This window comes from Pagrus major, chromosome 17 (assembly GCF_040436345.1).
Source record: "Pagrus major chromosome 17, Pma_NU_1.0".
Lineage (NCBI taxonomy): Eukaryota > Metazoa > Chordata > Actinopteri > Spariformes > Sparidae > Pagrus > Pagrus major.
The window spans coordinates 4,084,927-4,099,246 of NC_133231.1; the positions used below are offsets into that span (position 1 = coordinate 4,084,927).

Here is a 14,320-nt window from a genome sequence, read left to right on the forward strand (position 1 = left end):
CCCAAATCACCATGTTTTTGAAACCTATCCAGGTAGCTTTGTTGCCTAAAACTAACCAAAATGTGAGTGGACGACAGAGGTCCGGTACACCCTTCAGCTGCTGCAGCATTCGTGTTGTGGGAAGGGTGATACATGCCGTTTTGGGAGTTACTTGCAATCAACCTTGGTATGACCATAGGTATAAGGATGTGTCAGTCTGGTAATTGACATGAGCTTTATGAGCTTTATTCTGTTCGAAACTTTCCCTAATTATTGTTGACTTCACTCCTCCACCATTCATTCCTGCACCTTGCATGCAACCTTTTCCAAACACAACCACTTCTCCGAGGCAACACTACGTATGCGAGTTAGCCGTCATATGCATGCTAATGTCTCGTTAAAAGCAAGTATATATAAGTGCTCTGAGCAGCATTGATGGACGTGACAAAGGAAATATCCTTTCAGCAAAGGGTTGCAACAGCTCACTGATTAAAAAGCAGAAGGATGAAAGAAATGAGGGCTATAATGAAAGAACACAAACAGATTTCTGTGACACACATTCAAATTAATCATGATTTCTAAAGGTGTGTTCAAAGAGAGTACCTAATAGTCGAGCCACTTTGTTTAAATGGCAGATACATTATCAAACAGTGGTTAAACTGAGTGTCCTATTTTCAGTTCATACTGGACAGAGACAAACATTTGCTTGATTATACACTGTATAGCTGAGAAGTGCAAATGAACCAGTGTATTTTGATAAGATTTCATGGTTATGCTCCTGTCAGTTCATCCTATCCATCCTCTCATTGGTCTGTCTCTCTCAATACTTACTTATGCAGATGTTGGTGCAGGCGTTTCTTAGGTTGTAACAACAGATGATCTCCTTAAAAGTCTTCCTCATCTCCTGACTCCTGAAGGCATAGATCAGTGGGTCAATCACAGAGTTGCACATGATGAGGATGAGGTACATGTTGAAGTGGGACATGAAGCACACGCAGTAGAGGTTCCGCGGACAGGAGATCATCAGGATCAGGTGGAGAAAGAAGGGCGCCCAGCAGACGATAAAGATCCCCAGCAGGATGGTCAGTGTGATGGCCCCCTTCATGCTGGCCCGTTGGTGGATGGAGTTGTAGCCGGGCAGGGCAGCGATGCGCTTGACGTGAGAACGCGCCAGCATGAACATGTGGCTGTAGAGGGAAGCCATGATGACCAGCATGGCGAAGAACATAGAGACGAGGCAGATGATGACAGGGGTGGTATCTGAATAGATGATGAAGACGATCCCACAGCCCGTGCAGAAGGTCCAGATTCCCCCGATGATGCAGCCGGCTCTCTTTACTGTCATGATGTTGTGATACCTCAGTGCATAGAAGATGGTGACGTACCTGTAGATGATAGTAAATATTGGAAGAATTGCACAAATCCCTGACAGGTCTCAAGAAGTGGACAATTGTCCCTGTGCACAATAATACAATAACATTGCTCTAAGGGAGTACACATGGTACATACCAACTTATCTATTTGACCTTTAAAATGGTACTTCAGCAATTGCGTATTGAAGTTTGAGTTGGGGAAAAAAAATGTCAAAATAGGACCAAAATAGGAAATAAACACAGCAGAGGTCTAGATCTTCTGACCTTAAGTCCCTAGTTGGGAGCATACTCCTTTCATTATATTCACTCTCTGGTGCAGTAAAAATGAATAAAAAATGTTGCACACTTCATCTTAGAACTGTGTAGTCTCCCGACTGTTGCTGATAAAACTCTGATGACATCATCAGCTTACTTTCTAAGGCTGGGCTGACACTACAGGAGTTTTAAAATCCTATCAAATTGTGAAATCGGGTTGCATCACACAGATAAAGAAAATCTTCACAGATGGACTCTCTAATCTCAAACCTTCACACACTACAGGAATTATCCATGATTATTGTGCTAGTGGAGCAATGCAGCACCCCACGTGATCTTTCTCAAGATCTCATGGGGAAGTAGACGTAAACTGTGGCACAACAACTTGCTGTAGTAATGTTAATACTTTGCAGTGAGAAAGAACAAAAGCAGAAGAAATTAGTCTAAAAGGAGAAAAAGTTAGAGGAGAAACGGTCAACACAGGTTTTCTATTCTTCAGCGAGAACTGGAGGTGAGATTTTAACTGTCAGTTTTAATATCTGTCAACAGTAGTGGCTAATGTTAGCCTGAAGTTCTTAACTGTTGCTTGGCAACACCTTCAGCTGCTCCAAGATACTCTCTCATTGGCTATCGTAGTCGTCCAGATGTTGAATCGTAAATATCGAACATGAACAGTATTTAGTATTTAGCCCTGTGGCCCTGATGAGTCTGTGAGCAACTCGGGAGGTTTATGGCTGATTTGTAAACCCCTAACAACACATGACTGACCCAGCTTCTGGACCAGGATTTCTCCTCTGATTGTCAGGACGGGCGATTTGGGGTTATCTGTTTGATAGTCGTGTGATCCTGGCCTAAGATGTGACAAATTGTTTTGTTGACCTGATTTATGTTAAAGGGCCCAGATGAAGTACTGTTTGATGAATACTTTTTCCTTTGCTAATGTTTTTAAACATTTTTGCAACCCTGTTTTTTTGCAATGATTGAAGAATTGTTGGGCGAATAAAGCCTTAACTTTTTCAAGATTAACCTTGTGTCCCCGCCTTTCCTGCGTAATCCCTTACAGTTTCCAAATTATTATTATACATGAGTTCTGTTCTAGCCCAATATTAAGAGACTAGGACACCTGAAAACGCAGTTATTATGGGTACGCAATGTAATTTGTAACCTTATGTAAGTTATTGTTTTCATGTCACGTTTTCATTGGTTGAACTAATAGAGTAACCTTGTCTTTTTTCAGACACAACAGAGTAAAATAATTATGCACACTTACTATTGTGAGAGTGCATTTAATAAAAAGAGTCAATTTTATTTAAAAACTTAAAGGAGCTTTTCCTAGAGGAGTAATAGGAAACAGGTACAAGAGTGTGTATTTGTGTACTGAAATGGAGGTTCTACAGGGATTTCAGAACAGAGATTAAAGTGCTTCTATCTATCCGAACATACCTCCCTCCATCATTACCTGTCCACAGCGATGGCCAGCAGGCTACACATCGAAGCAACGACAGAGATGCAGATCATGGAATCGAACACGTTGTCCATCTGCCTGATGAAGTGGTCCTCCACCACTAGCTGTCTGTTATTGAGCAGGTAAATGATGATGGTCTCCCAGGCATTGGACACACTCACCAGCATGTCCGCTACTGCCAGACTGCAACAACCAAACAAATGAGGGTTAAGCTTTGATCATAAACATAGATGTTAACAAATCTGTACATGTTTCTGTTTAGGTGCTTATTTCCCCTAATGAATCAAGGAGCTGTCACAGAGGAAAAACAACAAATACATAATTTTGGATCATATAAGGAGCATTACACAGTCCATGACAGTTAGTAGCCTATTCTCTTTGGGCAACCAGCTGGCAAAAGTGAGGCCCAGGTATTGTCTTGACACGAGTACAAAGTCAAGACACTGGTCCTTAACATTTGGACCCAAGAATTCTTAGAACAGTCTTTACTAAATTTACCTAAAATAAATCAAATCATTTAGAAACTTAAAACAACAACAGAGAAAAGGTTTTTTAGTGACTGTATTTTTAGCATTTTTTTTCTAAACAAAATGATTTAAGGGTGACACTGACAGTCTTGACAAAGGCACAAACAAAAAACAAGACTGTGCTTGTAAATTGAATCTGATGCACTACACTAAAATGACAGCGTGGCTATTCAAAGTAATACAGTGTGTGCTTGGTGACCTTAATGAACAGATCAATGTTTAGCAAATGGATGAAACAACTACCCTGTCGATACATAATACAAAATGTAGAGCCTGTTGTGCAAGAGCTTGTCAACAGCGAGGAGGATGACAATGTGAAAAATGATGAGACATAGTGCTGTAACAATATGGCCATGAAAATAAGTTTTAGAAAGTTAGCCAAGGTTAGGTAAACAGCTCACTGTCTTTAGCTCATGTGTGCTGAATTATTTCCAACTGCAGTCTGGCACTTGGAGTGAATGTTTGCAGCGAGTCCACAGCCATGCTGGCCGCTCTTTGTGACAGAGGTACTCAACTAAATGCTAACGCCATCATAGCAATCAAGCTCATGATGACGATGCTAACATGTTGATGTTGAGCAGAGAATGTTATCTTGTTCACAATCTTAGTTTAGCATGTTAGCCTGCTGTCCCTTCATTCACTATTCATACCAGCCTACAGTAAAGCGCTCCTCCCCCACAGACATCCACAGAATTCAATTCAATTCAAATTCAATTCAAAAAACTTTATTTGTCCCCGGGGGGCAATTCAAGGCAAGGCACGTGGAGCAGTTGTACACTACACAACACAACACAACACAGCACAGCACAACACTTAACAGCTTTACAACACAACACAGAACAGTCAGCTAGTTAAAATAAGTTATTATTTTAAGTAGACAGACATTTTAAGTAGTAGTTTGAATGTCCATATAAATACTATAAATAGGTAAAGATAAGGTGGGGATGTGCTGTCAAGAGTGTCCAGGGCAGGGAGGCAGTGTGGCAGGGATGGTTGGGAGTTGAGGAGTTGAACAGCTCTGGGAACAAAGGTTGTTCTCCTCCTCTGTGTCCTGCAGCCCGGGCAGCGGAGCCGGTGTCCTGAGGGGAGTCACTCAAACACTGGGAACAGAGTGTGTGAGGGGTCCTGTAGGATCCTGAGCGCTGTCCTCAGTGTTTGCTGCTCACACACGGTTGAGAGTGCTCTGACCGGAAGTCCGATGATTTTAGAGCAGACTTTGACAGTGCTCTGCAGGCGGGTCCTGTTTTGCAGGCTGGTGGAGTGAAACCAGCAGGTTATTGAGAATGTGATTACACTCTCAATGAATGAATAATAAAATGTCCGGAGGATGTTTTTGTTGACCCCAAACGTGTTGAGTTTCCTCAGGAGATACTGCCGCTGCTGGCATCTCCTGAGAATCTACTCAGTGTTGGAGGCAAATTTCAACATGCAGTCAAAGATTGTGCCCAGGTATTTATACTTGTCCACAATCTCTACAGTCTTCCCATGGACTGTGCTGACAGCTGCTGCAGCCAGCTCCCTCTGCTTGCTGGAAAAGGTCACCACCATTTCTTTGGTCTTCTCCACGTTTAACTCTAGGCAGGAGTTATCACACCACTCCACAAACTCATCAAGCACTGAGCTGTGGTGATGTGAGGGGCCTGAGAGCAGGGACAGGAGAACTGTGTCATCTGCATACTTGACCAGATGACATCTGGATGGGTGGACCCGCAGTCATCAGTGTAGAGGATGAAGAGCAGAGGAGAGAGGATGCAGCCCCGAGGGGAGCCAGTAGAGGTGATGGAGAGGTCAGAGAAGGTGTTATTGACCAGAACCCTCTGTGACCTGTTAGTCAGAAAGTTTGTAATCCACAGGATCAGATGGTCATCCAGGTGGAAGCGGGTGGAGAGTTTCTTTGCCAGGATGTGTGGCTGTAGGGTGTTGAATGCAGAGGAGAAGTCTGCAAACAGGAGTCTGGCTGTAGTGTTGGGGTGTTCTAGGTGCTTATATACAGTGTCCATGATGTATATTTTAGCATCATCAACCCCTCTGCCTGCGCGATACGCAAACTGGAGAGGGTCCATCAGTGGGTCAGTTACCTTGATGATGTGGTTCTTAATGACCCTCTCCATAGCCTTCATCACGAGTGAGGTGAGAGCCACAGGCCTCAGGTCCTTCAGAGCCTTGACAGAGCTCTTCTTGGGGATGGGGATCACTGTGGAGTGCTCCCATAGCTGGGGAACGGTGCTGCTGTCCATAGATCTTTGAAACAGGAGCTGAAACACGCCCCCCAGCTGCTCTGCACAGCACTGCAGGACACGGCCGCTGATGTCATTTGGGCCAGGTGCTGTGTTCTCCTTGGTCCTCCTGAGGGCTCTCATCACCTCCTCTGTGTTGAAGGAGAGTTCAGCTTCTGCAGGTGTGAGGGAGGAGATAATGTCTTCTATCTGGGTGATGTTGTTTGTCCGTCTCAAATCTGGAAAAAAAGGAGTTAAGGTCGTTGGGGAGGTATGCTGGGCTGCTGCCGGCCACCTGGATGGTCCTGTGGGTGGTGGGAGCAGCGTTCACAGCGGCCATGTTCTTAATCCCCTGCCAAGCTGAGTGGAGGCTCCCTTGATTGAATTTTTCCTTCATTTTGTCCTTGTACTTCAGCTTGGCAGATTTTTTTTTAAATACCGTTGGTGTGGAACTATTTTGAAACAGGAGGAGGTAAAAAATGCATTCTTAAAAATACCTGTGTATGTGTGGACTAGACCTGAGACTGTGTTGTTCGTCACTCTTTGTTGGTCCATCTGTTCAGTTCTTGTCCTCATGTACTCCCCCTCATGTTCTCCCCTTTGATTCATGGTTTGTTCTCTGTCTTTGTTTTACTGTTGTCTGGATTGTCTTCATTTGCCAGCTTTTTGTTACCTGCCTTTTCTCTCATTTCCTTTTGTATTATTTGGACTGGTTTTCAGCTTTCATTAAAGCTAGCTTTTTGTTGTGAAGCTGCCTGCTTCCATGTCTGCATTTGGGTCCTGTTTTTGTATATCTGACAGAAACCAGGTACACCCCCTCATGGCAACAGCATGTTGTTTATATTTGCTAGACCCTGCCACCTTATTTTCCTCAGAACCGTTTGTTTATTCAGTTATGGAAAAGACTAATATTTCTGAGTTTGTAGTATTACCTCATTAATATTGTAAATATTAAAATTCTGAGTTTGAATTTCTTTTCCTGCTACATTGTACCCCTTTAATGAGTTGTATCATGTGATCATCTGGTATTAATTAAATACATTTATGTGATTAAAGTTACAGTAAAGGGAATATAGTTGAGGCCTACACTTGGAAATTAGACTGTGATTGACTTGGATTTATGGATGGGTTAAAATAAAGATATTTCTTTTTCAATTATCCCAATGACTGCATTATTTCACCAGCTGTCTGTGCCCTACATTATAACCAATTGTAGGAACACATGTCCCTTGTCTCTGCTATTAATTGAGGCCTTGTTCTCACAAAGGCAAACATTCCTTTACAGATATGAGCTGACTTTGTTTTCAGCTAAGAGGCGTCTTGCAGTTTCCCATCTATCTCAACCTGGCAAGGAAGACATTATTCTCCTTTCAATAAAGCCGTCAGATAGACGGTTCACAGAAGACCCCCTTTTTTTATTTACAACTATCTAATATTGTCTGTCCTCTTGATGTTCGGAGACAAGTACACTCCTTTGTTTTTAGGTCAAGCGAGGTTCAAGATGATCCCAATTGAATCAACGCTCTCCAAATACCAGAGGACTTACTTTTCTTTAATTATATGTTAAAATTGAATGTCTTTGCAATTGTAAATGAGATTAACAAGTTGCTAACTTTTTATTCTCTCCTAATCTAATTAACATACACATCCCCCAACGCCAAGTGGTGCCATTCTGCTGGGCATTGGACAAGATTGTCACCGGCTGAGTACTTCTCTGACACTGGACCGAGGTCATCAAACTCTGGATACCGGACAAGTCACGACACTCTTCTATTGGACCGGGACTGCCAGTCCGCAGTTGAGCTACGAACCACCGGAGATGAAACAAAAAGCCAGCTGACGTCCCCAACTCTTCAGAGAAAGTAGGCTAACCATCACTCATACAGCTGGATCCACACACATGAAATACGAGTTGGTGTCTTTGGCTTTGATTCAGATCTTTTGAGCTTAAGAGAAATTCGGTCAGGTTGTCCTTAGTATTAAGAATTACTCTCGTAATATTTAAATGCTTTCACCTAACCCGTGATTTCACCATCCGCACATATTTCACTAATAATCTCATTACTTTGGTTATTACAGACTCCTCATCTTTTTGTTACCTGTCCCTCATTTGTTTAAATTGCCATTCCATTTATTTACTCTTAATTATTTAGTCAATAAACATATTTAACTGTATGTCATTGTCTGTGCAGGTTTGTTTTAATGTGAAGAACGGATGGAAACTGTGTAGAAGTCACTGCTTCAGTTATGAGATTGAATAAATTGATAGAATTGATACAAGTTAACCTTCTCCAGTCGAATTTGATTAATTCCGTCCGGCTTATTCAAATAGATAAAACAATGGAGGTGGTGCCCCATTTACGAGTGTTTTATTAATCGCCAGTGATTAATGAATTACATTTATTAGTAGTGTATCTCCTACATAATCCTGTGCTTTTTATACATTTAAACATTTTTAAAGCGGACAGCTAACAGCTGCTAACAGCCAAAACACTTTTTTTTTTTCAAAAGTTGATCTTTGGAGAAACTAACAGCTGGTCTGCTTTGCTGTCTGGGGTTGTGTGAGTTCAGTTCCTATTAAATTATTGTATTTTTAATCACTCATTGGTCATATTAGTTGTGATATGATGCACCTGCTGATATCCTGATTAGACATTTTTGTGCAAACAAAGCTTCTGTTAATTTCTTCTGTTTTTTTTGTGAACCCACAACCTTAATGTTCAAACTGCTGATTTTTTTGTTACCTGTTTAACAAACTCCTGTGCATGAATAACAAGTTGAAGTCTGTATTTATACTGTGTACTGTGTCCTGCTCAGTGGCACATGAACCATTTTATCTTTATATTATTTATTCATCATTTGCCCTGTATTGATTGATATTCTGATTGTGAAATCATCATTTAATAACCCATAATCAATCAATCAATCAATCAATCAATCAATCAATCAATCAATCAATCAATCAATCAATCAATCAATCAATCAATCAATCAATCAATCAATCAAGGGGTGGCTGTAGCTCAGGAGGTAGAGCGGGTCGTCTAGTAATCGGATGGTCACTGGTTCGAATCCCGGCTCCCCTCAGCTACATGTCGAAGTGTCCTTGAGCAAGATACTGAACCCCAATTGCTCCTGATGAGCAGTTGGCGCCTTGCATGGCAGCCTCCGCCATCAGTGTGTGAATGTGTGTGTGAATGGGTGACCCATACAGGCACAAGTAGGAGTCCACATATTCCCAAATTAACGGGATATTTAAGGGTTAAGGCTGGCTAAAGGGTATGTATTGGACAACATTTTGGTGTCACAATTGCACAAGGTAAAAAGTGGGAAGATCACCAAAGTTGTTCATCCTCTGTGGAACATGAATGTCTGTACTAAATTTAAACGACAATCCATTCAGTTATTGAGACATTTCACTCTGAAACTAAAAAATGTCAATCTTATGGTGCCAATAAAGGGAAAGTTGGGGGATCACCAAACTCATCATATAGGTGCCATTAATGTCATTACCATCCATGTAGGCTTACAAAATTTTGTTGAAATTCCATTCCTCATTGGATGGATTAAATGAATCATTTTACTCCGGACCAATGTAATGGACTGACCAATGGTGTCATACCTAAAGAGCCACACTGCTAGCTGAAAACAACAAAGCAAGTGGAGATTTCCCATTAAATAAGATGCATTTTCAAATAGGAGATAATAGTGCTGTCATCCCACAGTGACCCTCTCCCTCTCCTTTCTCGGTCACACTCTGTAGAGATGCACTCTAAATCATTTAAAACCACATCAAAGCAGTGACCTGAACACCTGCAATCAATTAACTGTAGATGTGGGCATTGCTTAATTTGCAAATCCAAAGTTCCCGGGACACAGCCAGGATGCTGTTCCGGCGGGTCAGGGGTAGGTTTAGGAGATTCACTGATATGGGAATGAATGAGTTTTTGTATCTGCTTAGGTATCTCCTCTTATATTTAATTGGGACCCCAACAGCAATCGGATGGAAGCAGCTTATATTGAGAGTGTAGGATATGTGATGGGTCGGCAGTAATCTTCCTTGCCTTTCTGACTACTATCTCCTCTAAGAGCTGTTGGAGGGTTGGATGCTCCCACACCCCCATCACTTTTAATGCTGTGCAGACCAATCTGTTTATATCTGCTTTCAGCTTCACTGTAAGATTCCCAAACCAAGCAGCCATTCCATATCTGAGTATACCCTCTGTCACAGCATGATAAAACACCAACTTCATCTTCTGTTCGATGAAGACCCTGAGTCTTCGCAAAAAATGAAGCCGCTGCTGGATCCTACTGCACACAGACTTCACATGCACATCCCAGGACAGATTAGAATCAATATGTGCCCCCAAGTATTTGTAAGAATGAGAGAGAATAAGAGAGTGATCTCCTAGGTCTCCTGGATCAAAAATAATTTCCTCTGTTTTTTCAACATTAACAATGAGATGATGGCCGTCACAGCACTGTATAAACTTGTTTACCTCTGAAGTATAAACTGAGATGTCTGTGTCTGTGTCCATTAGTGTCATCAGTAAACTTGATAAATGTGCTGGGATGACAGCTTGTACAATCATTTGTGTATAAGGTGAACAAAATGGGTGAACCGATGCATCCCTGTGGTAACCCTGTGTTGATAATTTTTTTCATTCAAACAGTGTCTGGTTCACTTGAACCAGCTGGGTCCTGTTGGCCAAGAAGGAGTGATACCACCTGATGACATATGGGATAACAGACATGAGTACTGTATGAGTTTGCTTAGAAGGATGTGTGGCTGCAGAGTATTAAAAGCAGAGCTGAAGTCCACAAACAGCAATCTAGCATAGGCCTTGGGATTTTCAAGGTGTTTCAAAATAAAGTGCGCTATGGTTAGTATTCCATCATCAGTGCTATGATTGTTATATGATGAGAAACACCATCAACTTTTCCAGACACTACATAACATTGGAAGTCAGGCCTACAGGTCTATAATCGCTATTTTCTTCAGGGACAGGTTTTTTGGCAGAGGAGTGATGATTGTTGCTTTCCAAAGAGATGGAACTGTATGTGAATCAACTGACCTTTGGAAGACAGAGACCCAGGCGGGTGTAACTTCATCTGCACATGTCTTCAAAAGGAAAGCTGAGACACCTTCAGGGCCTGTTGCCTTATTGGTGTTGATTGTTTTAAAAAGCCTTGTGACATCCCCAGGACTAATGTCTATCCTTGGGACATAGTCATCAATTGTTATGGTGCTAATGATGTTATCAACAGAGTTTAAAAAAGCTTAACAGAGAAATCGTGTGAATCATACCTCATGTAGAAGCTATTCAAGTCATTTGTCATTTTAATTTTCATCAGTTTCCTATTAGGAGTCATAACTGTAATGGATTTCATAGTGGCCCACATTTTCTTTGTATCATTTGTATTAAAATCCTTCTCAAATTATTCTTTGTGTTGTTGCGTTGAGCTTCTGTTTCAGCTCCTGTTGTGCTGATCTTATCTGCACTTGGTCCTTATTCCTGAAGACAAGCCTCTTGTGTTTGACACAGTCCTCGATGTCCTTAGTAATGTAGTAATGGACTTGTTGTTGGGATAAAGTTTTATTGTCTTTTGGGGTATCACCAACACAGAAGTTAATATAAGCTGTTATGACTATTAAGCCCTGGATGTGGGTCTACTGGAAAATAGTCACAATGAAGGAACTTTCACAAACACTTAGGGCTCTATCTTATGGCTGACACAAAATGGCGCACAGCGCAGTGCAAGTGTCATTGCTAGTTTCAGGCCGACGCCGTTGTCATTTTCACGCCCAGCGCCCATGCTGTGTAAATAGCAAATGTACCTTCACCCATCTGTGCGCTTCTGGGCATGTGGTCTTAAAGTGAGGTGTGGTCATGCGCACTGATGATGGATTGCTATCTAAGGCAGCAGAAGGTGACAGCACCATAGACCAACAAAAAGCTGGTAGGTGCGGTATTTTTCCTGCTATTTGAAGGGCACACAACACGTGTATACTGATTTTATGACTAAGCAGCAAAAATAAAAGCTGTAGTAATAAACTTGACAGGAAACAAAATTAAACTTTTAGCTTCTGTACTAAATATTTTTAGACAGGATCTTAGGTGTTATCAGGAGGACAGCTAGAAGACCACATCCCTGTCCCTCAGAGAAAATAAGTGCCACTGTTTAATATCAATTCTACAGGTCCTGGCACACCTGGCTCTTAAAGGGAATGGGAGATGACACGAATTGGTTTAATTTATGTTACGCCCAAAACACACCTATGACTAATGAAGAGTCTAAATACCACCTCTTTGCACAGTGTGCCACACTTTGCACCCAGATTATCCACCATTTAACTTTCAAAATTGACTCTGATATGACCTAAATGCAGTTGCACCATGCACTTTAGACCAAGCGCCATAGATCATTTAAATAGGGCCCTTAGTGTGTCAGCTGGAGACAGTACAGAATTTTATACTGGATTGCCAACCAGGTAAAGAGGGCAACCACTCCAGGGTTCCTTGAACATAAAGCAGCCCCAAGGCTTTGGCTCCAGTGTAAAAAAGTTCACATTTGTTTTCTAATACTACACCATGAAAACACAATATAAGTTTAGTGCCCTAAGGTGAGACCTGCATTATTAACTAATCTTAATGCCCCATCTTGCAAATGGGCCTGAGTAAGAGTCTAGTTTTGAGGCCTTTATTACTTCACTATAAATTGCTCTTACATGTTTCATAATGCTATATTAGTGTATAGTTAATCCAGTTATAGTATTTAAGTGTACAGTTCACAATGAGTAGGACAGGGGGTTCACTAGGAGCACAGACTTCATTTTTTAATCCAATCCAGCCTTGGATGTATTACAAAAAGACCCACTGAAGAATGATGTTTCTACTACGATGCTAACCCTGCAGTCTGGTAAACAAAGAGGAAGGGGAGATTGTTGTGTGAACTGCTTACCTGCAGACGAAGAAGTACATGGGTGAGTGGAGGTTCTTGTTCTTTATGATGGCTGTAATGACCAGGATGTTTTCCAGTAGGGAGATGATACCCAGGATCAGAAAGACCTGAGGAGAGGGTTATACAGTGTAACAGAGAGGAATGGAACAGTGAAGATTTGTAGATTAATAGGGTGGTGTTAGGGCCCAGACACACCAAACCAATATTGAAGAACAAGTGGCGACAAAAGCTAACTGTTGACTGTCACCTTTGTCTCAGCCAAAAAGTCTGATAAAAAGCTGCGCATGGCACTGGCACGGTCAACTCTTGGTCTTTTGGTTGTGGAATGATGGATACTACAGCAACCTTTTCAGATTATTTTCTTGTGCGCCGATTCGCTCGGTAAATGGACTTGTGTTTCTATTCTATTCTATTCTATTCTATTCTATTCTATTCTATTCTATTCTATTCTATTCCAATCAGTCAGTAGACTGGAATAGAATAGGAACTCAAAGCCCTTTACAACATTCACCCATTCACACACACATTCATACACTGAAGGCAGAGGCTGCCATGCAAGCCAGACCTCATCAGGAGCAATTTGGGGATCAGTATTTTGCTCGAGGATACTTCGACATGTAGCCGGGGGAGCCGGGGAAATCGAACCAGTGACCCTCCATTTTCAACAACCTGCTCTACCTCCTGATCTACAGCTGCCCAACATTGACGGGCTTAAGACTGACGGGCTCAAACTCAACATGCTCAGTTGTCTGAAAAGTTGCAACAAGGGCCGACAAGTGCCAACGGTACAGGATACACTGCAGGCCACAGAGGCGCACCAACAGCCCAACATTGGTCTGGTGTGTCATAGCCCTAAAATGGATTGCTCCTAAATTGGCTGTTTTTAACTTTAAAATTTCATAATTTTCTTTGGCCTTGTTTCTTTTTACAGGACTTATTATACATTTTTAAATTGGAGTAGAGTATTCTGTAAGAGTTACAATTGAACAGTGCAGTAACAGTCAACAGTTAATTGGATGTGACAGAACATACCTCAACTGAGTACAGCAGAGCACAATAATGTATTTAGAAAAAAAAAATTGAATCAAAAATGTATGTTCAAAAATGACAAAAGTATGCATTTTGGTGTTGGGCACAACACACCTCTACAGCGATGTGGACCTGCTCGCATGCTGGAGGTTTAGACGTGCTGGTCTTGTCTGGTAGCAGTGGAGGGGACAGGGTGTTATTTTGGTGGTAGTAGGAGTAAGCCCAGGTGAAGTTACCCAGCATCACCTCCTCTTGGTAGGAAGATTCATCCATCCCTGCTGTGGCTCTGACCCAGATCACTGCTGATCTACTGTGGATGTCATTTTTGAAGTAGACTGCAAAAGAAAACAGATGCCAAGGTGCAACATTATATATATATATCATGTGAAATATTAGTTTTGACTCTGCAGCTCAGATATAATGTTTTTGTGCCTTTTATTTAATTAACAAGAGTTCATATCATTAGTTTTTACTTCACACCAACTTCTATTAACATCAATACACTGACACTTGCAG

At 41.6% G+C, this 14,320-nt stretch overlaps 1 protein-coding gene across 1 annotated transcript; it reads right to left on the minus strand.

The window, feature by feature from the left end:
* Nucleotides 1–799: 799 nt before the first annotated feature.
* mc5ra (melanocortin 5a receptor) lies at nucleotides 800–14,077 on the minus strand. The gene is made up of 4 exons (XM_073485432.1): nucleotides 13,919–14,077; nucleotides 12,776–12,882; nucleotides 3,067–3,255; nucleotides 800–1,364 (listed from the first exon to the last, which is right to left on the minus strand). Exons 1-4 carry the CDS (start codon nucleotides 14,075–14,077, stop codon nucleotides 800–802), a joined length of 1,020 nt encoding a protein of 339 aa, XP_073341533.1.
* Nucleotides 14,078–14,320: the final 243 nt, after the last annotated feature.

What these genes read in the sequence shown, in the direction of transcription:
- mc5ra (XM_073485432.1), bottom strand. Translation starts at nt 14,077, where the DNA reads ATGGATGAATCTTCCTACCAAGAGGAGGTGATGCTGGGTAACTTCACC. An exon ending in AGGTCCACATCGCTGTAGAG is followed by an intron (nt 12,883 to 13,918) that starts GTGTGTTGTGCC and finishes CCCTCTCCTCAG; the next exon opens with GTCTTTCTGATCCTGGGTAT. An exon ending in ATGTACTTCTTCGTCTGCAG is followed by an intron (nt 3,256 to 12,775) that starts GTAAGCAGTTCA and finishes TGGTTGTTGCAG; the next exon opens with TCTGGCAGTAGCGGACATGC.